This window comes from Cyprinodon variegatus, unplaced genomic scaffold (genome assembly GCF_000732505.1).
Source record: "Cyprinodon variegatus isolate N-32 unplaced genomic scaffold, C_variegatus-1.0 Scaffold293, whole genome shotgun sequence".
NCBI lineage: Eukaryota > Metazoa > Chordata > Actinopteri > Cyprinodontiformes > Cyprinodontidae > Cyprinodon > Cyprinodon variegatus.
The window spans coordinates 924,906-950,459 of record NW_015150746.1 but is presented as its reverse complement, the minus strand read 5'-3'; the positions used below and the strand labels follow the sequence as shown (position 1 = coordinate 950,459).

General features: G+C 36.6%; 1 protein-coding gene across 1 annotated transcript; it reads right to left on the bottom strand.

Moving 5' to 3' along the window:
• Positions 1 to 4,543: 4,543 nt before the first annotated feature.
• Positions 4,544 to 22,043, bottom strand: LOC107090375. Its single transcript, XM_015383708.1, has 9 exons — positions 21,821 to 22,043; positions 20,358 to 20,477; positions 20,220 to 20,282; positions 19,938 to 20,108; positions 19,614 to 19,815; positions 19,386 to 19,522; positions 5,444 to 5,487; positions 5,312 to 5,349; positions 4,544 to 5,178 (listed from the first exon to the last, which is right to left on the bottom strand). Exons 1-8 carry the CDS (start codon positions 21,860 to 21,862, stop codon positions 5,313 to 5,315), a joined length of 816 nt encoding a protein of 271 aa, XP_015239194.1. The 5' UTR covers positions 21,863 to 22,043; the 3' UTR covers positions 4,544 to 5,178; position 5,312.
• Between the last annotated feature and the right edge of the window lie 3,511 nt (positions 22,044 to 25,554).

The following is a 25,554-nucleotide window of genomic DNA, read 5'->3' as shown; positions in this document are numbered from 1 at the left end:
TAGACATGTTAGACGTCATTAAAAAGCCTAGATTCTCCAAAATTCAACCACCAAGATCATTTTTTGGACACAGTTAGCCCATAACGTCCGGTTGTTGACATAAGAAAAGTTAGCTGGCCATAGCTTATTCTCAGCATCTTGCTAATATTTACTTCTAATACTTATTTCCTCGGTTAGTAGCTTGTGATGTTATTCTTTGCTGTTATTGGTCAAGACCACAGGGGTGTTGGGCTTTGTAGCCAATTAAATAAGCTTTCGAACGACCCCACATGTGTGTAGTGTAGTTAAAGGGGTACCTCATTACAGGCTTGTGTTAGAGAGAAACACAGACAGCTGCGGTTGGAGCCATTGCGCGCCAATCCAAGCTGACACCAAAAGTTCAAAAACCCACAGCTCTGGAACTGTTGTAGCTAGAGGTCTGAAATTGTTTGCATATGTGGTTGACATGATGTAGAACAAATTTATAAAATGAGACCTGCCTTTTCTCAAGAATGTCTTTATTACAGCTGTTCAAAAAAGACCTATCATTTCCAGAGGTGTCAAGTAACAAAGTAAAAATACCTCATTACTGTACTTAAGTACACTTTTTAGGTATTGATACTTTACCCCATTACTTATTTTTCTTCCTACTTCTGACTTCTACTCATTACAATTTCACACAAGTATCTGTACTTTCTATTCCTTATATTTTTAAAACAAATATTACTCATTACTCTTGGCTTCGGTTTAATGTTTATAAATATTTATTTCACGTCATGTGCGCCATCCACATCTAATGAAAACTAGTGTAATTGGATGAGTCATATAACGCAAACACTAATTGGTTAGCTAAAGGAAGTCATCAAAAGCAAGCAGGTGTTCTGTAAACGTGAATTGTCTATGCCATGCTACAATGTCAGATTCAGAAAAAGATGTTGAAACGTCTGAAAGGTCAGACACAGGCGAGAGAGTATCGGAAGATGGAGATGTAGACCAACAAGACCTCCCTCACCCTTGGCCCTATCTCAAAGAATTATTCGAAATAGCCAAAACACTGACCTTTCAATATATATATAGTAGCATCTGACTGTTTTTTAAAGGTTACTTTACACTTTTATACCTTAAGCAGTTTTTGGACCACATACTTTTCCACTTTTACTTGAGTAAAGAGCTCAAGTGGATGCTTCAACTTTTATATCTGTATCTGCAGTATCTATACTTCTACTTAAGTAAAAAAATGCATGTACTTTTGACACCACTGATAATTTCTGAGAATAACAAAAACAACTTTGAGTCATATTATAACTGATGCAGCTTGGTCTGTGTTCTACTCGCCCAATTGTAGTTATATATTCAGAAACTAAAGGGTGTTAACGTTTCAAAAAATTTTTTTGCAAATGTAATTTGGGCTTACAGTTTCTAAGTTATTTGCTTTTCCATTTGGGTATGCAAAATAGTGGAGAGTTTACCAAAATGAGGTGGGTTTTATTTGATTTCCATTGACGACTTTTGTGTGATTTTTGTTATCAGCACATTCAACTTTCAGTACTTACAGAAGAAAGTATTTAATGAGAATATTTCATACATCCAGATCTAGGATTTGTTATTTGATTCCCCCCCTTTTTGATTGAACAGTTATATCCATCCATCACACACCTGTGCACATACTGCTGCAGCAGTGGCGGCCGGCCCATAGGGGGCGCTGGGGCACCGCCCTCCCTGATAAGAAGAGAGAAACGTAAAATATATTTTTACAAATTAACTCATAAATGTCAGTTTTACTCTCTAGAGTGTGTACCTATAACCAAAACAAATTATATAAACTACATTTCCCTACCTACTGTCATTCATTTGTGGATTTCCACAGACAGACTCCTACCGTCTCTGTCTTGGGGCGCTGATCAGACTGCCCCACATGTGCAGAGAATCTGCCAATCATGTACTATTGCTAGGTCAATTTAATAATTTAATGGCCAATCAGCGTCTCAGAATTTTATGGTCTTGGGGCGCTGAAAATACTGCCCTTTAACAGGCTTCTGCACCCAATGCACAGGTGCAGACAATTAGAGGGACGATGGCAAACGTAACGAGCGAGATGCAGCTTCCACCAAATTCGGTGAGATCCTTATTTTATCCGATTGCCAGAAGAACATCCCTGTTGTAGGATATGAAAATTTCATGTCATGGTTATTGTGACTGTGACGTATCCACCTCGTCACTTAAAACAACCTCTCTAACTTTGCGTGCCACACACACACTCCTGTTATACTGTGCTTGTGAGGACCAATACACTCGCGCTGAGCCCTACAGTAGGTCCATTAACTTAAAAAACACAAGCTGTTCCTGATTACCTGCTGGCGTATTGAGGGTGCACACTTAATATTTCAGTGGGGTTAACCGTGTGTGTATGTGTGTGTGTGTGTGTGTGTGTGTGGGGGTGTACGTGTGTATGCTACGGGGACTTGTCATCTTCAGTCTGCCGGCGTCTTTGCTGGGTTCAAACCCGAGGCAACGCTCAGTAAGCGGTTAAAACACCACAGTTGTTGGAATGCGGAAGTGACGTCACCAACACTTGACTCGCTAAATGTTTGTCAGATTATTTTTTTATTTTACTTTATGTTTAAACGTTTGGTGTAATTGAATAAGTCAATGAATCTGTGTAAAGGAATTAAGTTGTAAAAATTATTTGTTTTTGTATATCAATTGTTTGTGGAGGTAATATATGGACAGAACTGATTTATGAGAAGAAATCAGAAATAAGAGAGCTGTGGGAAGAAGAGCGGCCATTTTTGTTTTCTGTTTCTTTGTTACGTTGCTGGTAACTGGAGGGAGGGTGAGGCCCAGAGTATCTTGTATATGTTTAGTTTCTTTTGCACCCTGTTTTGAGTTTTTGAGCACAATAAATCACCAACACGGGTAACCAGACTGAACCTGGATTCTTGGAGGCCAAAGAACCCCGTCACACTGCCTAAAATCATCACTGTTACTGTTATTATATAGTAAATTAAATCATTACTGTTAAATTGTATTTATTGTCCAATTGTTTATTTAAATTCTTATTCTGGATTAGTTGGAGACATACACTAGGCTATATCAGCCCCACCAAAAATATTTTTCACCAGCCGCCACTGTGCTGCAGATAGGATTTGTCTTCACTCCACATCATGACATAGCTATAGTGAAATCTGGTCTTTGTTTTTGTCGCTTTCTGTGTTGTATGAGGTGTGTTTAAGTTTCAGGTTTGATTTTTATATCTGACTTGTATTAGTATGTTTAGTAACTGTTTAACAATATATTTTAGAAGGTGGGTGGAGTAATAGACTAGGCAAGCAAAAAAAGATTGAGAACTCTTCTGACAGTGTTGTTAGGAGATACCAATATAGTTATTGTTAAAAAGAACTTCCCTTTTTATCTCTCAGTCCATCACTCAGCAGCTGCTTTTAATCCCCCAAAGAAAAGGCTTTACATTGAATTAGGAAAATAACTTCCCTCTTTTGCAATAGAATAGTGTCTTTGTAACAAGAATTGATCACTGTCACTGCAGCAATAATTTGCTCAAGGAAAAGTTGTCACTGAAAAATTAATGTGTTGGAGGTCACGTTATATTGCACGCTATGCAGTCAGGGCCTGGTTGTTTTTTTCCTCCTCTTCTACTTCCTACACAGATTCCTAAAATACAAAACCAAGGCCAGCACACATGCACTTGATCACATGTGGAAATCTTTTCAGTTTTTACTGATGTGCTCCTCTGAGACGCAAACAAAGATTTCATTTTGTGGAAAACAGTCCAGTTCTTCCCAGACTCATACTGTTAGGGTCTCTGGGGTATTGCTGTTTTTCTGGTGTGAGTGAGATTACTGTTACAGATTGGATCTTTGCTGATGGCTGGGCTGACACATATTGCTGCACACCTGAGAGCACTTCTCAATTTAGGTGACTAGAGTGTACATAAGGAGGTGAAGGATAATCTCTCTTCGCCGGAGGAGTACCCCGATGACAACCAATTAATCTTGGTTCATTTCCAATCTTATTAGAAAAGGTCTTACCTGTGTTCAGCAGTTCTCAGTCGTCATCACCTGCCTGAGCACTCTCCAGCAGGAAATGTCTTACAAGTACCAATGCTCTTGGATCTCACTCACATTCTACTGGAACTCTGGGCTATAGTCTGCAATGCCCAATGAATCAAACCTCTGCAGATCCATGCAACCTCCCTCCTTCCTGATCAGGCTTCTTTCTCCCCTCAGACCAACCAGAAAGTTCCACTGACTTCCTGCAGTTCCCCGCTTCCAGATTCTTGTTGCTTTTGTAAGTAAAACGTTAACACTCACTGGTCCTCCGTGTGATTAAAAAAACTACAAACCAACATGACACAGACATGATGCAATCTAATATTATAAAACACAAGGCGTGACCATTGCTTGATAAACGTGGGAAAGTCATGACTTAATCCATATGCAGCACATGCATAACTTGTAAAGCTGCCAGAGTGTGTGATCTGTGCATATTTCATTCATTCCTCCATTCTCTGCCAGTAAGAACAACTCAGGGCACGTAATCAACAACATTTTATTGACCAGGGTTTATGTTGAATCTGCACAGCAGTTGTGTATGACAATAAATTTTGGCATACAAATCTTTAATGAGAGCTAGTTTAAAATGGACATGACAAGATCTGTTTCACTGAACAGCATTATATTATTGCTCCTTAATCATCAGTGCCTTCCAGAGAAGATCCAGCCAGTAAAGTTTTGCAGATTCTTTAATAAAATAATTACAGGCAACTTAGAGTTTTGACATGACCTTTTAGCTTGCAGCACAGGCACAATCAATATGTAGGTTGTCACTGATAGTTATGTACTTTGAATTCTTATAACGGTGATTCAGTCAACTTAAAGAAATAAATAACTTATGGGAACAAGGTCACAAACATTTGATTAATTGGTTGCAAATAGAAAAACAATGACTACAGAAAAAAAAAATAATAATTGGTTAACCTGAAGAGACACCTGCAATACATATTTCTCAATATACACAGCTCCAGAAAACATACACCTTTGTTTTCGGTCAAAGCTAAGATTCTGATTAAACTGGTAAGCTGAATACATCACACATATAGGGACATGAGAACACTAGTTTGGAAAAAATGTACAGCTTCCCAAGCACTCTGTCTTTTGATGCAGCAGTGGGCTCCCCAATGCCTGATGGAAAAAAAGAAGGAAAATACACAATGAAGATGCAATCTCAATCACACATTACCGACATGCCATTATTGCATGTTTCATCAGTGTTGCCTCTAAATGTTTGACTGTATGCTGAACATAAAGTTCCTTACATTACTCTGGTTCCATCTCTATATCCTGTCGGTCAAAGCTTTAGTGGGAAATGAGAAATATGCATTAGTATCATTTAAAAGATTTAAAAAAACAAACAATGTGATGTTTAAACTTTTTTGGGATCATCTTACTTTGCGGATGTATCAAATCTTGATCCATAATGGGAATAAACTCTCTGTTTTGAAAAGAGAAGGTATAACATCATCAATATAGTGATATCAAGTAAAAGAAATAAAATCTCTCTCTCTCTCTCTCTATATATATATATATATATATATATATATATATATAATACACACANTATAGATATAGATAGATAGATAGATAGATAGATAGATAGATAGATAGATAGATAGATAGATAGATAGATAGATAGATAGATAGATATAGATATGTATTGGCCAGGTGACTGCAGCAATTTACCAACTTTATCCACTGTAATTTTTTTTTAACAATCATTCGATTCCATTGATTCCATCAAAAAAAACAAAAAAAAAACAAACAAAAAAAAGAAAAATTCAGATTTTTTTGTCCCACTAATATGTTCAATTTACAGTGGATGTGTTTCTCAGTCAGAAAACATATTTTTTAGTGGAAAGGCCCCAGGAATGTGGTGTTTATGATATATTTCTCCTGTCCCTCTGGTGTGATCGGTGGTGACATACATAAGGTGGGATGAAAATTATTTTTCTGAGAATCCTAATGGATCGGTCTTTTGTGATCAGACATACTTTAGCTAGAAATAAATTCTTGGCTTAGTTGGGGTGTATTAAGGTCTTTTAATTGCTTTGTTTTATTTGTCTGTGAAATTGTGTGTCCTTTTCGGATTATTGTAAGGTCTTTCAAAGAGCTGTCAGAAATGTGGATATCTAGTGTTCAAATGTGTTGGGACTGTGTGGAAACAGATAACCAAACACTTTAAAGTCTGCTAATAACTCCTCCAATATTCCTTTATCTTAGAGATATATGGTATCCCACTCAAATGTTGCACAACAACGTCTGGTTTTACAAACTAGGAGCACCAAATCCATACGCTAAGTCCATTGAATTTGTAATTTAATTAGCTCAGACACTCCAGATATATAAAAAAATTACTTTTTGCTGTGAGCTCCAAGCACCATGTCTGGAGAAAAACGGGCTCCTGATCTTACTAACTGGATACAGTGAAGCATAGTGGTGGCAGTGTCGTGGTGAGTCCAATGTAGGGGTTATGAAAAAAATTCCTGTTACTAGAACTCACACTAGGGTTTATAATTTTTTATTATTTAAGATATTAAAGATAGCAAAACAGTAGCGTTAGATGCAGTCTGTGGATATTACTGAGTGGGCCTGCTAGAGCTCAGCCCTAAAACTATCGTTGATAATGTTGGAGAGCTAAAGCTCTCACAGCAGAACTGGGCAAAACAAAGGGGAGCCGACTCAACCATTTCTTTCAATACATTTGGGTCTTCAACCCATCTACCCTTTTGAAACCGTGCAGAGAACGGTCCAAGTGTGGTAACCAAGATAACTGTTGAGTGTAAATGGCATGCACAACTGAACTGGACAGCGTCATACACAATCGAACTACGATAAACTAATACTAGTTCAACAGTAGGGCTTGGTGCATCTCAGTTGCCCACAGAACCCACTTTAGACTAAAGTCCAGATTTCACATTCTCATCTCTGTTTCAGGTCAGTTGCAGACTGCCTCGGCGGGTCAATGAAGGGCAATGCTAACTACATCCACATAACTGCATTTAATTTGACTACACATTTGAGAGATGAGAGGAAACCCACACATAAAGAACAATACCTACATTTTGACTCATATCACCCACTGGAATATAAACTTCCCATGATCAAAACTCAGTTACTGGGCTGACAATATTCTCTCAATTACAGAGGAGAAACAAAAAGAACACAAACATGTTAGGAAATCACTTGAAACATGTGGTTATCACTAGTGGGAGTTTAAGTTGGCCAGAAAACTAGCACGAAGAACAACCCTGCATCTAAAACAATGGAGAAAACAGAGAGACTAAAAAAAACAAAACATTGTAATTCCATTGGTGTCAGGAGTTTCTGAGAAACTCAGAAGATTTTTTTCAAAACACAAAATACCAGTTACTTTCACACCCAACAACAAACTCAGACAAGGATGGGTTCGTCTTAAAGAAAAAAGAATATCCAAACCTAAGCTGAGCAGTGTTCTTTACATGATAAAGTGCAGTGAGGTACTGTACACTTTCCTATATTAAAGACCCAAACAACAACTAAACAAGCTCATTACACAGTACAGGAGAGACAATAACTCTGGGCAAGATTTAGCTGTTCACTTGCACCTCAAGGAGAAAGTTGATAAAAGGGTACACCTTTGCCGTTTGACCTCCCAAGTATGTACAATTCAGACATTGAACTCATTCCAAAGAAATCACATAAGAACACTTGACACTGACTCAAAAAAGCCACATAGCATATCACATAGCCCATGCACAACAAAACATTCCCAATAATCTAGATGAACAAAGGGTAGAGTGGTGGCCAAGTTGGGCAAGTTGTGGAATAGTGGTTAAAGTATTGCGCTTGGATCCTGGAGGTTCTGAGTTCAACTCCATTGCTCCCAAAAGGGATGTGTTAAATGCAGATGTGGTTTTCTGCAGTGTGAGATCGATAATTGGATTTACTATCATTAAAGGGTGACTATTTGATTTGCACCAATCTTGGGAAACGCTGAGAAGGATCGACCTCAATCCCACTTAAATACATCGGCTCTCCAACTACAGATTGCTCTGGTGCAATCCAACAGAACTGACAAAGATGTCTGGATAAGTGTCAAACCATTTTCTGAAAAACACTGAGCAAAGGTCCTGTTGCCTTCAAATTGAAGGCTTCTCATGTAATAACTGATCATCACATAAGATTTTATATTGAAAACAGAATTTTAGAGACAAAAACAAGACATTATGTTAAAAACCTGGAATCCTAAAGATTTAAAATGACTATTTACAAGTACAGCATAACTCCAAAATAACAAATTGAGACAGAAGATGCCATTTCCATATTTTTTTTTACATTAATCCTATGAAACATCTACATTTAAGTGACAATATCAACTGTTTTCTATATCACTCAATTGCCAAATAGCAAAAAGGTATCACTTTAACAATTATTGGTTAAAAATTTACAAATTTTCATTTAATGAATAAAATAATAGTGTTCAATTGATACTAAATAGTGTACTGCATTAACATACACCCCCCCAAAAAAAGTTAATTAAATGAATGTAATTGAGTACAGCTCCCAATTTAAAGGGAAAGTGTGATTCAGTTTGTATAGCTAAACTTGTTTAATCCTAGGACAGAGCCAATAAACATTTGTCCTTACCCAAGAAGCAGCATTCTCACAGTATGTTTAACTTGACCAGGATATTTTAAGATTTTATTTTGACATTTAAAAAAACGGATTTTGGTTATGTTTATTAACCCATTCTTACAGGAAAACACAACCGGAAAGCAGTCACTAACAAAATATTTAGCAGACCTTGTTATTTACAATTATGGCTACTTCTAGCTCCTTTTTAGTTCCTCTGTGTTCCAGTTGCCAAACATTCTCACTGCAAACACAGATGATTTTAATCAGTGTTTGAGGATTTAGGGCTCAGGCACTGTGAGAGCCCATCTTTGCCACATGCTATGCAAAAAATACTAAAGAGAGATTCTGAAGATAAACAAGACGGCAGGAAAGACAAAGCTTAAAACATACGGATAGTATTCCACATGTGGGATATTATCCAATTTAAAATGGATGTTTTTTTTTCTACTTTGTGTGCTTTTTAGTTTAATAACATCTGACCTCAGGTTGAAAAGAAAAGTTGAGACAAAACTGCACTGTTTTTTTAAGACCAAAGGTTTTTGGAATTTGAACTTCTTCTGGTTTGACATTGTGTTGGACTAAATAAGAATAGGTTGTTTAAATCACTAATTATAATATGAAAGCTTATAGTTGGTCCCATTCATTGAATGAAACAAGTACAAACTCTCATTCCTAGAATGAAAAGTGCTAATCTATTTTCATTAAAGCTGTCAAGAAGGCGTTTCACAGCTGCAATTTGTGGTCAAAGAGTTATAAAAATCATGTTTGCCCTCTGCTCTTAAAATGTTGCTTTGGGAGGAAACATTGTTAATACAGATTTCTGGATCTTGCAAGCCAATTAAAAGATAGTGTCTTCCAGGAAACATTGGATCCAATTTATTGTATGACCTGCTTTTTGCATTCATGGTGACCGTGCCCAGCGAAAAAAATAAGACTTGCTGCCAGACACAGATACAGTTCCATTCTTTAAATTTTATTGAGTTCAATCGCGCTCCATTCCCGCTGAGGTGTGTCGTCCCCTATTAGTCCAAACTCTGTCCCATTGAGTTTTTATTTATTTCCTGTTGTCATCTTGGTGGTAGCAACCTGATGTTGAAAGCCTAATCAGTTTCCATCCATCCATCCATCCATCCATCCATCCATCCATCCATCCATCCATCCATCCATCCATCCATCCATCCATCCATCCATCCATCCATCGTATTTGACAATAATTTTTTTAAGGAAAAAAAACATTTGGGCACAAGGCCAACTTTTGTACATTTCTTTTAAAAGAAAAAATAACAATGAATAGTCTATTGTACACAAAACAGTAGACCACAAGATAAAATCATTATCCGATAAACTGCTTACGGTTACAATTAGATTATGTGTTTTGCTGGCTGTGCCTCAAATTGCTGAAGTATTTAATCATTAATAAAAACCTCCCTCTTTTTCTAAGGGGTCAATTGTGGCTGCATGTCTGTTTCTTTTATTATCTAGAATCTAATGCATCAAAAAGTTTGATATTTAACCAATACCAGCAAGCATACCAACAGCAGGCTATCAAAACAGCTTGTAAGCATATCAGCTACTATAGCACTAAAAAAACAACACTTTCCCTTTAATCTTATAATAACATGTCCTAAAAAAGCTTCTCCATGTGACACTAATGATCTGTCAAACATCATAAATATCCTTAAAGGATAAAGCTTACATAAGATCCAAGTGGAATCTTAACAGTAACCTATACATTTGTCTAGAGTAATGTAAGACATGTGAATGCTTAAAGGTGTAGTTCTGATAAGATCTTGTTCTCAAAATCTCACGCTATTAAAATGGCACGGTATCTATCATCAAAGTGGATCTGTACGGAAAAGCAAACTATCTTTAGAGGAATCAGCATGGGACTTCAGATGAAGTAAGTCTTAAGGCTCTAAGAAAGACACTATGTACATACTGCGTGTGGCTCTGACTCTGCACGCATTGCCCTGATAAGCTTTAGATTTCATTGTCAGGCATACCTCTTCCCAAAGCTTCAGTTTTCTCAAGTTCCTAAAGCTCAGGGTTACATATTAAACAGGTTAGATTGAATAGCTGAGTTGATTTTTTTTCCAAAGTGTTTGTGACACCAAATGCATGTGCATGGTTATGAAAATTGAGCTTTGCACAAAGGTGTCCAATTGATGTTCACTTTAAGTTTTCACCGAGTATGCAACACATACACAAACTTTGGTTTTACTCAGTCTGTGATATAACATTGCTTTAGAAGTTACCTTTTAGTTTGAATTAAAGTAACACTCTGTAATGTTTGACTCAACTAGCAGCTTTATTGCGAATATATTAAAGGATTTTACAGGGTAATTTACAGTACTTGGCACATTTTAATGTTCCATTTGGGCCATTCTTCTCAAAAACTTGCACATGTAATTTGAGAGGGGTGGATCCATTACTAAATGGATCATGTTACCCAGAATGCGGACATTAGTCTGAGCTCCTCTTAAACAGTTACCTAGGCTAAAATGTATTGTTAGGTAGCAAAATATATATAATACTTACCTGATGAGGCATTTTTTTTTTTTTTTTTGGTTCTCTGATTTAGAATTTTATCTAGAGAGGTTAATGTGACCTTGGCTTAGAAAGTAACTCCATGACTTCTAAAGCTGATAGCCCAAAATGGTCAGCCATGGTGCCAAAACATGTTGGGAGACTGTACAATTTTGCATCAGTGCAGGTGCTTTTAGGGGCACAAAACCTGGAAGTTACCAGTCTGGCATCCCAAATGGCTAAAAGTTACAGTGTTGTTTTAAGGAAAAACGTATATTTTTCATTTTGCTCATAATCTGCTCACTGGGATAGTCAAAAACTACAGAGAAAATAATTGAAGAGACCTTCATTAAGTCTAAAGGGTTAAAGTATCAGTAAAGCCACGACAGGGATTGTATCCTTTCTTATTAACTAAGAAAACAGGAAAGGGGCATCTTTGTATATTTATTCTTAATTTGGCATAAGGAAACATTAAAATCAGAATGTAGCTAAGCCTGAACTGGGTTAATAGAGAGTAATTACATCTTAATACTATGACCAGAAATACTAATATGGTCTTGTATCTTTCTTGTGAATCCAATAACATATTTTTTTACATAGAGAAATACATTAAAAAAATGTGCACATTTAAATATATCATGACCAGCAGTCTCATGTTTTCATTGACAAAAGCAAACATAATAAATTATTTCAAATACTTCATAAATCAGTTATACCAATCTTCTAAATCTACAAGAGCTGTGGCTACCTTTGATAAAGTAAGTAAAATTCAGATTGTGGTAATGGTTATTAAACAACAGTTGTCAAAACGCTTCTTTAGATTTTCATTGTATAAATGATCCTTCAATTTGTTTATATTACAGTAACTACATACATTGTAGTATTTGAATTATTTTTCATATGTTCTTTTAAAAAAGCGGTTGTAATGTTACATGCAGAAATACATTAAGTTACTAAAAGTTAAATAATAATTGTGGCTTATTATTGACCTATCATACACATAGTGCTCTCTCCCGCATTTTGTGTTATGCCGTTTAATGAATACACCTTAAGTAGAACATGAGTAACTTCCCAGAAGAGGAATGAATCCCACATGCTTTCTCATGTTGTCGGTGCTGTGTACCAAGCAATTTAGGGGTCAGTCAAGGGGTCAATTGAATCATGACATGAAGACAATGTTCGTATTCTTTTTCTGTCTGGAAAATCATCTAATTTCTTCATTTGTGTGTGCAACAGATTCCTTCTCTTTGTGTTCTGCAATATCTGCTAGCATAGCAGAAATTCTTTTCTGGAAATAGCAAAAGATGTTACTAATCCTTTATACAGAAAAACAACAACAACAACAACAACAACAGATCTATTTTTGGTTAGAATCAAAACAGTTTTAAAAAGCCAGAAATCTTATATGACCATTCCAAACCATGCCAGTGAGAGCACAAATGAAGCTATTCGCAGGTAGGAAATTCAAAAACACTTAATGGACAGAAATTCTCATAGAGGATTAGAACAGATGTACTTAGAAAAATCCATCTGTTTTCTTAACATACCAAAAAGCCCTGCTGTTAGGAGACTGTGCCAGTGGAATAATAAGGAATCATTTGACATATCCATTGATCAAAAACAACTTAAGTTTGTAAAGAGGACTGCAGCGTCTAAAGTAGAACTCAGCCGAAAAATCCAAATTTTTTGCAGTTAAACTACATAAAATGGGCTTATGGGATGTTATTCTAATGTTGCTACGATTGCCATTTGAGACTTAGTCTTGCAACTTAAAAAGCCTTAAAACTGTGTAGAAGTGCTGCCCTGCATGGTAAAACAATGAATAGTGCAGTTAAATTGTCCTATTAGTTAAACAGTACATTCTGGTACAACTTTTGTTTTTCGTATAAACAGTTTAATCTGACACATGCCTCCTTTCGTGTCATCCTGTCCGACCACTTTCTTGGCAGCACTGGCTCCGAGCATTGATTAATTAATTTCTTTGAGCAAGCTGCTTAAACTTAGAAGCCTCTGACTCACTCCTTTAACCTCCAGTGTGTAGGGAGGTGAAAACTCTAAAGAGCTATCCCTGGCATAACCACCACTGTTCCTCTGCTGACTGAGGACTAAGAAAAAAAGCTGAGCTAAGCTAGCTGCCCTGTCCTAACCACAGCACTGGTTAGACCCCACAGCTCATCCTTAGTCTCAGTCGTGCCCCTCAGGGTCTCTTTGCACAGACCAATTTGTTGCCATTTTTCAAAAAATGTGTCATGAAGCAGGGTTATGTATTTACAAAGTAATGAGTTACACTTCAATGTAATGTGGCTTTGGCATTGCTTTAAAAAAATATCCCCAGTATTGAAAGGTTATTTTCTTTAATGAAGGATAAAAGAATAAAGATTTTCTTTCAGTATGTTAACTTTCTTTTCTACAGCATTTTGTTGTTCTTCTTGCTCTAACCATGCATACATTTCTTATATATACTCACAAAAGCCAAAGATCCCTTTTCAAATAACACACAGCTGTCAAAATTAAAAGTAATACCATATTAATTACTGTATTCTCCTTTGTCCCCTTGCCAAGAGTAGTTGCTTTTGCTGCCTTTAAGAGCTAATGCTTACTTCACAGCTGAAAAATAAGTAATACATTGATGCTAAAGATGATTGCAACAACCATAAATTCAGGTCTAAGATACACATTTAATTTTCCTATCTGAAGTTTGGGGACCATCAAGGTGCTATTGGCTGTTTTGAGACTAGCCTTAGTGCTGCAACATAATAATTATAATATAGAATCTGTTAATAGATGTCATAAAAGAAACATGCTTTAGTTTTTCACCCTCTCTTTAATTACTATATTCTCTCACCCACTATTTGTAACCACAAATGGCATTGGGCAAACTGTCCCTAACAACCTGTTGAGATGTTTTCTTTATCAATCAGGCCATGAGTTCCTTGCATTAGCACTGGTGCATAAGGAGAGGATTTAAAAGTCAGCAGACTAAACGGCCAAAGTCATAAAAAATTAATTCAGACCATCCTGACTCCCTGATACAGTCTGGATTGTTAACACCATTATTGATTGGTATATTGACTGATGGGCAGATGTCTATGGTTCTAGGGATGACTGATGGAGGAAGAAGATAGATGATTGAGAAATGTTGCATACTAGATGTGGAGGATGATGAAATGAGAGGAATGATTGTACATGCAGCAGTATCCCTAAATGCCCCTGGATTAAATTGGTGCAATTTATCCGAAATTGGTAGTAAGGAGGATGTGGTATTCACAGAGACTAGAGCCTCTGTAGCTGAAAACCATGTTAAAAATCATGGAAAGATAGACATGGAGGTATGGTCTATGATCTGAACAGACAGAGAAAATAGTGCACCTTAAAAAGGGAAAATACCAAGGTATCTTTGAAGAAGTAAGTTCTTTGGAGCAAAATAGCAGCGGGTAACCTTGCTATAAAACCCGTAATTCCTGGACTCACTAAATTGAAAATGTTATTCGATACAATTCAATATATTTACATAGCCCCGGTTGACCACATGCCATCTTAAAGTTCTTAACAAAGTAAAGTCAATCAAATTTGAGACAGATTGGTTTAAAGGTTTTCTATCTAAAGAAACTAAGTGGACTGCATAAAGACCCTGATCTGCAGATTTTACTCCACTGGAAGTGCATTCAGTGGCTATGGACAGCCCCTGCATTCTGTTGTGGACTTTGCAATGATCTCTTAGACTGGTCCTGCATGTAGCAAAAAAAGAGAGTATCATTTCCCTTTAACAGGAATAAACCTCCAGCAGACCCATGATTTAGGCATTCATCAAAAATTTGACTTGTGGACAGCTCAACATCATTAAGCTGAGTCAACTCACATCGAAAGCTCAGTGTTGGCCTGCATGGTGGTATGACTTTTACTGTCAACTAGTCCAGGTTTGAGAAGAAGGATCAGAAACAAAGATACACTCCTCATGATTGAAATGGCCTAACACATAGCTCATACAAAATAAATGACTTCAACAACACATGAGAACAATGGATGGGTCTTTGATTGGAATCTGACTTAAAATCTACTTAGGATGATGGACCTGCATGCTTCCTAAAAACATCAGTGCTTCAAATACAGTTTGCTCAACATCAAGCCGACAGAATTGACAAAGACTTGTGCTGGGTAAAGGTGCTGAAAAGTCTTTAGAAAAACTGGGCGAATATTTGGTTGCCTTTAATTTAGGCCTATTTTGTGTTTGCCATTACCCAGATTACTAAGAATTTACAAAGGCAGGATAGTTTAAATGTTAAGGAAGTAAATGGTAAACTAGATCTATGGGTGATTTTGTCGAGGGAAGGAGCACAATTAGGCAGCTGGACCCTGAGGTGGTTTTCAGATCAAAAGGATGAAAGAGAGCTCAAATGGTTTGGACAGTAGGCTAATTTGGATGAACAGGTGCCACAAGAAATGGTCACTCACTTGATCATGCATGAAACATGTTAAACAGAAAAGAGTGTAGCAGAAGGGATAAAAGGATCATGTACACAAAGATTTTTTGGAGTCAGTGAGGGAAGGGATAGTGAAGATGTTTTGATAAAGGGGAAGACGCAGGTAAGTAAATATGTACTGACATGATCTTGCCACTGATGACTGGCTGGATAACTCATTTCATTTATCCGTCTAGCTCAGCATGTTTTCTCATTGCCGTTGATCTTATCCACCTGCTCCAGCTTCTGTTTAACCAGCCCTAAAGCAGTCATTAGGGCCAGGTTATTCTCGAGCCAGTAGGGAGAGTGTTTCAGTGTTATCTTAGTGTTTCTAATTACCTCATCCTGACCTGTTCTCCCTCTCAACCGCTGAGCCTGCCTATTCCAGTATGATCGGTTTGCCTGCCCTGTCTTGGGGCTCCTGCTGGATTTTGCCTGTTAACTTAACTTTGAACTGCTTCCAATCCCCGACCTTGATTTCTCTTTGTAACCTCTTCTGACTTCTGATCTCCTGGTTCTGAATCCTGAGCACGTCCTCGACATCAGCTTTGGCTTCGCCTTCTGGATTTTCCTGCCTTCCTTTGTCTGCTCGGATCTGATTTCCTGTTTGCTCGTGTTTGTCCTTTGGAACTACGGCGTCTGAAACACACTGAAGGGCGTCCGCCACGTCTTGTGGACAGCCAACCGGCTAGACTCAACCTTGTTGTCTGGGCATGGACTAAAGTATAGAACTACATTTGTAACTCACACATTCATAATCATCCTCTGTCAGATTAACGTGGTCACTAACCTGTGTTTTCATTCCTGCAGAGGTTCCTGTCTTGCTGCTACTGCAGCAAGACAGGAATCCCTGCTGTTACTGCAGATCTGCCGTTTTTAAATACATGCTTTTGAGAAATCTCTCTTTCTGCCTTGAATACTGGGCCCTCTGTTCTGAGCTTTGACACTAACTTAATCTACAAGAAACTGTTTGCATATGCTTAGGCCAGGACTGTAGGTGACCTTGGATGAAGAAGACTCTAAGAAGAATGCAGGAATTATGTTTAAGATGTGATATCATCCTGGCTTTGATGTTGTGGTGGCAAGGGAATACATACAGTAAGGCAATGTGGGATTAGTGTGTTACCAGTGCATGATAATGAACGCCTGGAGGCCTGATTCATCCCTTGGGAACAGAGGAATTGGCTTACATTTCTAAGAGTAATGGCCATGCATTTTGATGAAGAAGGGGAGCCAAGCTGAGTTGGCAATATATTTTTGCTTTACTGTGAGTGAGATTGGTAGATAATGGAACATAGATGGCTTCTTCTTCTGATTAAGAGTTTTAGTGCTGCATATATTGTTGAATCAAAGTCTAACTAAAAATAAAAACCTCTACACTGTGAGGAGCATAGTGTTGAAATAATAATAATAATCCGCAGTAAATAACGGATGAACTGGGTATATATAGATTACTAATCAAGTAAAGGTGTCTTTAAAGTGTGGCCCTGATCTTAAGTTAACATGTTAATTTATGAGTTGCTCTGGGTCAGTAGTCAGCGCAGTCTTGGAATAATTTTAGTCGGTCAGCAGCTAGCTGACAGATTAACTTGTTCTTGAAGTTGTTTAGATGGTATAATGTGTTCCAGGTTTAAATCTTTTATCCTACTTTGTATTGTCAGATAGGTTCTGCTTAAGTTTTTTGATTTAGCAGATCTAAATATGAGAGTATACATGCCACATTCTCTTGACATCTCTACTGTACCTCTAATGATTTGTTATCTCCCATAAAAACCTTCCTCTTGTCTGGATTTTGGTTAAAGATGCAGACACAAACAGATATCTTATAGAAATGTTTACCTTTTAAAAAAATACAAAAGTTCTGTACTAAGTTTTTGTATTAGTTGCAATTCACACTCATCTACCAAACAATAAAAGCATGGTAATCTTGATTTTACATTTGTGCTAATTTTAAGTCCAAAAAATATTATTTTTCACTTTCATAAAGTATGTATATTTATACATTTACATTCATTTATTTTGTCAAACCTGAAAACTGAATCTTTAAAACTTAGAATACCCTTGAGGAAAGGAAAAATCTGAATTGAGATTGCCAAAATGTTTCATGTACTTCTCTTAGACAACCATGTGAATATGAAGGGTTTCTTTCTCCTCTGTCTCGGCCTTTTCTCTTGGACAATAAGATGTACTAAAATTTGATTTAGTCTCCTTTCAATTTTCAGAAAATATCTCAAAAAGCTCAAATATAATTTTCAGAGTTATTCAACTTTTGTGTCACCTTGTGATTCTAAGCAGATAAATCAGATAGCTCTCTCTATGAACTCAGTGTACTTTCATCACCACTCTAATATCCTTTTTGGAAAGTATTTAACACAACATTCCTAGAATTGACTCCACATTCAAGACGTTATGCGACGAAGATTAGATTATAATTAGATGAATTGCTTTAAAATAAATGTCAGTAGGCAAAACACATGGTCAAGATGGTTCGACTTCCAATTTTCTTCAGTTTTTCTTGGAGGACTTTAAAAAAAAAAAAAAATTTTATTATTATTCAAAGCCTTAAAATAGTGTATTAAAAATTATAATTTAATGCCATCTATGACACAAGGAGTTATTACATTATTACCCAAACCAGAATTAGACAAAATATATATCGAATAATCTGAGGCTAATAACTTTATTGAATGTAGATTACAAATGATTTACCTTTATCTTCCCCAAAATCTGATTTTGGACAGACAGTGCAGAAAACCGTGTGCTTGTGAATGGCTGAATGCCTTAATGTAGGGTAAAGTGCTTGTCAACTCTCCTGAGTTGAGAAAGTGCTATATAAGTACAGACAATTTACCATTATAGGGGATATGAGAAGGAGTAATTCAAGTTTTGCAATGCATATCCTATAAAACTCAACTATGACTTATGTTTTGTAATGTTAACATATCCCTTTATTTCTCCTAATAAATTTTAGGAGAAACATTTGAAACAAATAAACTAAAATAAGGCTGAGATGAGAAACTCATATATGTATCATTAGCTATGGACCATGCTTGAGCAGTGAAAATTTCCTCTAGGTCTTGATGATAATTTTGTTTATGTTGAGATTTTAATGGGTTATTTAAGACTTGTTCTTTTTAGAGGCCTGTACTTTATTAGTCCTGAAACCCCAATAATATCCCTGCAATGGTTTTATGTTTTTGAAAGGGTATAAAGAGCTTTAGAAAGAGCAGCTAATTGGGACATAAACTAGAATTGTTCTTCCAAAGTATTAAGGAAAATGAATATAATTGCACACTTTTGTCTCTGTTGATGTTTAGCTAGTCAACTTGTTGTTTAGCCTCCAACTTGTTGCCTTATGACCCCTAAAGTACATACGGTTCTAGTACAAGGAGGGCCAAAGGAAGCTTTACCAAACTGCCAATGGATGCTTTAGTACACTGGTGTCAAACTGGTTCCAGAAAGGGCCGTGTGGCTGCAGGTTTTCTTTCCAACCAAACAATAGCACCAGACTCCATTCATCTCATCAAGTCATCATGTTCAGATTGGACTCCTTTGATGAGATGACTCAAGCCTGGTGTGCTATTGCTTGGTTGGAAAGAAAACCTGCAGCCACATGGCCCTTTCTGGAACCAGTTTGACAGCCCTGCTTTAGTAGAATACTAATGGAGCTCATTAGGAAACTTTATTAGTTCACATGTGATATTTGAAGGTTGCAAGAAATAAATGCTGGTACCTTGTGAACAATGAGGCAGTAGAGACTAAGTATGAGCAGCAGTCCTCCACAGATGGATGCAATGATGAAGCCAAGCTTGTACACATCTCTGACTGGTCTTCTCTGCGAAGCCTTTGCTGAGTTCCAATCATAGCTGTCTGTGGAAATGTTCACACGATCTGTGATCACAGACTTCCCAGACATCTGCATTATTCATCACACAACATTCCAGAAGTTTGAGTTTCACACCTGTAAAATATTGAACAGTCGACCCTGCGGGTAGCTCAGTCGAGGAGCTGAAGTTTTCTGAATACTCCTGCTGGCATATCCAGTCAATCGGTGATTCACTCGTTGTCACCAGTTCCCAGTAAACAGACAATACCTCTGAGACTCTCTGCAACGCTTCTGTCGGAGACCCACTGTAAACCATCTCAAAGCTCTCTGGCTTATCCTACGACACATAATGAGAAACAGATCTTGACTTTTTTTTTCTCAAACAGCAGGTCTCTTAAAGCTTTTACAGCTATTACAACAGGTACGCAATAGAATGTTAATTTGGAAAAAAACATTCACCTCCACTTCTTCATTAATCTGAGGGACGCATCTCTGTGAATACATGTTAAGGATAAGCGCTCTCAGGGACTGAACATAGCCATCGTTGACTGAGCCCCGACTGTACTTGAAGTGCGTGGTGAGCAGCTCCAGTATCCAGGGTAAAGCAGCTTTCACAAAGCAACATTTGCTCTGCAAGGAAGGAAATGAAAATGAGCAGGAACAGAAGAGTTTGTTAAAGTTTTAGTTTTTCTTTAAAAAAATAAAACCAACACAGCTCCATTTGGACCAATGTTGCCTTACCAAAGTTCTCCGCTCTATGAATGTGTAGGTTATTGAACACCCACTTCTCAACTGGTTGTCCATCTGCAGAAATAACAATGGGAGGATTTCAGCTGAGGATATTTGATCTGATCTGTTTAATGTTGTTTTAACACCTACCAGTTGCCTGACTATCAGCAGGTGTTCCCTAGTGATTGAGTGTCTGCATGGACCAGGAATCTCGGCCATTGACAGAGGGAAGCTCAGGAACATAAGCACACACAGACACTTTACCTGCAACTGAAAAAACTAAATGTTACTCTAAAGCCAACTCAACTCAAAAGCTAGCAAAACTGTTAGTTGTTTGGCTCTATTTATCTTGATCTAGACAGCTTGTTCCTAAATAGTAAAAGTTTTGACAAGAACTTGTTGAGTTAAACCTAATGCAGTGTGGTTTCTTCTTCTGCTTATTAGCATCATTCCCACATACCCACTATAACTTTAATCTCGAAACTAACAACGTAAAATTCTCGTAATTATTTTACAAGAAGAAAAACATTTAAAGCAAACTTTAGTGAAATTTCCTCTTAATCACACCACAACACTTTCACAACTGGAGTGGGACCAATTCTCCCATTTCCACCCAAACAACAGCAAAGAGAAGAGAACAGCACAGAGAGTAACAAATAAAAAACATTTTCACCACTGAGCCTGTTTAACTGGGGTAAGCATTTGGGTCACATCTGGATTCTGGACAGAGGTAGCTAATGTCTGAGTCTGACCTTGAGAGAACTTTTAGATAAATCTAAATTATAGTCATATTTTTTCTCCCTGCAAAGACACTTGGCCAGTCAATCTACTGCTACCAAGCACCTTTTGGAACCTGTAACATTAAAATAGGCTCCACCTGGACTTATACTCTGAATTAAAGCATGATGGCAAGCATATGCTCTTCACACGGCAGAAAATCTCCATACTTAAGAGTTTCCCTTTCTTTCTAAGTGCTCATTGAGGTGATTTATTTGAGATGTAGATTTTTTTTATCTGATAACTATTCAATTCAGATGTGAAGAAAGCATCAAACTGACATGTGACATGAAGTAAAAAAAACAAAAGATGGAGAAATAAAATGGATTGCTCTCTTTTTTTTTTCTCTCCTCTTGATGTAACACAGAACTGCATGCTTGATGGATTTTATGCTTTAATGCAGAAGAGCAGAGAGAATAGGGTGCATCTCACGCTGATAAAGTTTTAACTCTTAATCAATGGTAAAACAATGCAGTGTTCTATGAAACAGTAAAGTCATTAGAGTATTTCCCACAGAACATGACTGGGAATGTGAGGATACATCTCAGCTCCACTATTATTTAGAGCCCAGTTAATGACTGATGATGATACATAATCTGATTAATGTAATCTAATACAACTTCAAATGTGACTGGTATGAGGCAAATGCAAGGGCACATGATGCAAATATAACTTATCACATGATTTGTCTTTTTCATGCGTTCTATAATAAAATATATTGACGTCATTAAACTGCACATTGAGGACCGAAGGTCCAATAAAGACCCAATGCAAGCTCAGCAACCGATTGATTTTGTTTTTACTATTCAGCTTACTAGTAAAAAGCTTTCACCTACCTTAGCTTTGCTCTGACTCACTGTGGACACAGGGATGGTCATCTGGTACGTGTTTGGCAATGGAAAACACCAAACTCCTCTGTCACACACATTGAAGCAAACAGATCTTTGTCATTTACCCACTTCCACTCCACAGAAAGGAACTTCTTAACTCAATCTGGCACTTCTTCATGTGGCGCTGGTCTTCAAAGCATTGCCTGATGTGCTCCTCCTCCTTTGAGGGAGTTCAACTGAGAGTGAGTGTTTCAGCTGACAGGCAGCCTTCTTAAAGACCTCCCACCTCTTCTCAAGTTGGATAAGATGCATAGCTCTGCCCAGTGTTTGAAGTACTAAAATATGAGTTTTTATTTTTTTGGTTTATCTCAATTCAAATATCATTATGTGAATTTTTAATGAAAAGTAAAGTCATAATAACCAATTTATTACTTTTAGATGGTTTTTTGAATCTATTCTTGTCTTTATTTTTACTCTATTTGTTTTCAATAATTGATTTATGAACTAAGTTTTAGACTCAATAGAATGGCATTTTGAAAAAAAAAGCAGACATTAATTCTCACAAATGAATGGATAAAGACACAAGGAACTTTTCTTAACCCACTTATTTATTTGCCAATTATTTTAAATGAACTGTTTGCAGTATTTATTAGTATTATGCTTTGTGCTTTCATTAAGTCTAAAATTTTTATTTTTAGGATATATAATATCCTAGAAGTTGAGAGAATTAGGCTTTTTTATGTAAAAGCTGCAAAAACAAAGTAAAATTTACAAATCTAAATAGGCTTAAGTATTTTAACTTTGCTCTGTCTTTCTTTCTTTTATAATAATAAAAATAAAATCATACCTATCTGCAACTTCAGAGTCCATTGTCCGCTTAAGAAGGAACCTCAATTTCCTCCTTTTCTTCGACAGTTGTAAATAAGAGAGAAACAGCCCCCACCCATAAGCTAATGTGGTCTCATGGGGGAAGTGTCTAGGTCATATGTAGTATTACCAAAGAGAACTTAATTACTGTAAATTGCCTTAGCATTACTTACACTTTGTAGTTAGAAACCCAGAAGAAGAGAAGGAAGTTAATGAGGCTTGACAAAACAAACAAGAGATGTATAGAACATGCTTGAGTGAGAACCTGGTATTTTTGCCATTTTAAACAAACTGATGTCTAGATCATATGGAAACTCCCCCACTTAAACTGCTATACAGTTGAAGTTTATGCTCTGACCCTGAAATCGAAATTGTGTGAGTTGCAGTGTTTTTACAGGATCAGATCAGCGGTGTTCGCAGTTTGAATGGGGCCCCAAATTCATACTGAATACCATAAAATGAATTGTGGAGACAGTTTGTTTTTTATTTTACCCTTTGTTGTTGCAGTTGTCTCCCGATTAAGTGCTGACTGATAACATTTGAAATCAGATAGTTACATACAATATTTATAAAGACTGATAAGCGTCATTTCCTGCCTGCATTTAATCAGACTAGATTTCCTACTGTATGTTTAAAGTCAGTAAGGAAGACAAAAATATTTATGTTTGTTAAAATCCCCCAAAATCCCCCAAAATATCTAAAATAAAACTTTTCTTTAACTTCCGTTGATGTGGTTGGACTATGAGTGGGGTTAAATCCTTCAAAAAATTCTTTTTTATTTATAACTCGTAATCTTGCCCATTGTAGCTATTATAAGTCACCTTGCTTGTAGACAACATTAAACTTTATGCCTGTATAGTTAATTTTGAACTTTGCTTACTTAAGTTGTTTAACTTGTAATCTCATTTATGCTCAAACTTTAGTTTACTAGTTCATGTTTCAAATCAACATATCCATTATTAGTTCTTTCCTTGTGATGCCATATATTCTATTAGGTGCGCCAGTCCCTCCAAATACAAAACATCACCAGAAAAAAATGTTTGTTTTTTTATCACTGAGGCTGCTTCCAAATATTTTATGTTGCTTTTATACACCAACATTAAACGGGTACAAACAGTCAACAACAAGAACACAAAAAAAAAAAAAAAAATCTGTTCATTGGATTCCTGTTTCATAAAACCAAAATAGTGGATTAAGCCAGGGTTTTCCAGAAGTCCTTCCCTAATTGGGCATTGACTTGGTTTCACAAAAGCAGGAGCACATAAGTTCCCATAGAGTTTTATTCTGTACAGCTAGCCTGCTCCAGACCAGGCTAACAGCCAGAATTAATTCATCTCAGTGCCGTATCTGTTCAGTCAGCATCACACCGATCAGAAGCCAATGAGATTCAACAGTAATTCTGTTTCTTATCTGTGTTTTACTTTTCATCAGCCCATTGTATGTTATTACCTCTGATATGAATCAGCAATCACCCAAGAACTGCAATTAAATGATTTCATGGGAGTCTATACCATTATCAACTTTATAGATCACATAATTATCATTATTGTTATTGTTCAGTTTTAGTTTTTGAAGGCTGCAGTTGTTATAAGCCTGACAGAATGGCATTTACCAGGATAATGAATGTGCTGATAGGATTAGAGAAATGGCTTATGAAAAAGTAAAGGTGATTTCAATGAAGTTAAGCGAACTACGATACACAGGTTTTTTCCTTTACATGACTATTATTGTATGACATTGTAGACAATGAAGTTTTTATATGGAAAGGGGCTTTCAGCTGAGAATGGGTGTCTTGGGACAGGTCCAAGCCCTTGGCACATCAAGAAAATTAGACTACACTGAATAGAGTCATGCCCTTGAAAGCTGTTATCTGTGTTATTATTTATTTATTTTTATTTTTATTTTTTTTTTGCATAGATTCACTGACTTTGTTTAACATTTAGATTACTTTATAGGAAAATATTAATTCACCGGATTTTCATACAAGAGAATTAAAATCAAAGTTGCATGCCTAAAGACAACTTTATTGGTTAAATATGTAATTGAAACTTTTGACCAGCCCACCAATATTCTGATCATACACTTATGTGGACGTGACTCACTGATAAAATATTTTCTTTGTAATTTGTAAACAGCAACACCAGCATTGTTTTATTTATTAAGAAAAATAACCGTAACCACTTTGGAATCCTTTGTTGCTGATATTGATAATGATCCAAACCAGTCTTGATGTTTGTCCTACAAATCTGAGCTTAGTTTTATCTATAATGCTTATGAGCTTTTTATGAACACAACATCTTTATAACATTGACACACATCACACCAACTCCACCCAAAGTCCAATGCAAACTGTCCATTAAATTACTAACTCATTCCTTCTGTGCTAAGGAATATATATTTTTTCTTAAAGGACCACTTAAATCTGCTCCACCAGGTTTTCCCCCGATGCACCATGCTGAAAACCACCGATATACAACCATGTATATGTATTTGCTATGCATTTAATATGGGTAAAAAAAAAAAAAACGAGTAAAAAATATTTGTTGCCAGTAGAATGATCTCTGAGTAAAAAAATAGCTGCTTATTTTCTTGAGGTGCAAATCCACTACAGTCTTTTCCACGAACCTCTGTAATTTTCTTAGATAATCAATTATTCTACTCCGCTTTATTCAATTTACTTGAGAAAAAAACCCTAAGACCATAATCGGGAATAGGCAGTTTTTCTTGTCCTAGGAACTTACAGATAACTTTGTGACGGCATTGGCAAATAGTTTGGAAATGTTATTTTTCCAAAAATAATAATTCTTTATTGTAGTTAAAATCTAATCTAAAGGTCAAATTTTCTGTCTAGGATTAATTGCATTTTCAATGTA

Coding starts and splice junctions, on each gene's coding strand:
- LOC107090375 (XM_015383708.1), bottom strand. CDS start 21,862: ATGACCATCCCTGTGTCCACAGTGAGTCAGAGCAAAGCTAAG. Junction 20,109..20,219: donor TCATAGAGCGGAGAACTTTG/GTAAGGCAACAT, acceptor CCTTCCTTGCAG/AGCAAATGTTGCTTTGTGAA. Junction 5,488..19,385: donor ACTGCCTCATTGTTCACAAG/GTACCAGCATTT, acceptor TTTTCAAAACAG/AGAGTTTATTCCCATTATGG.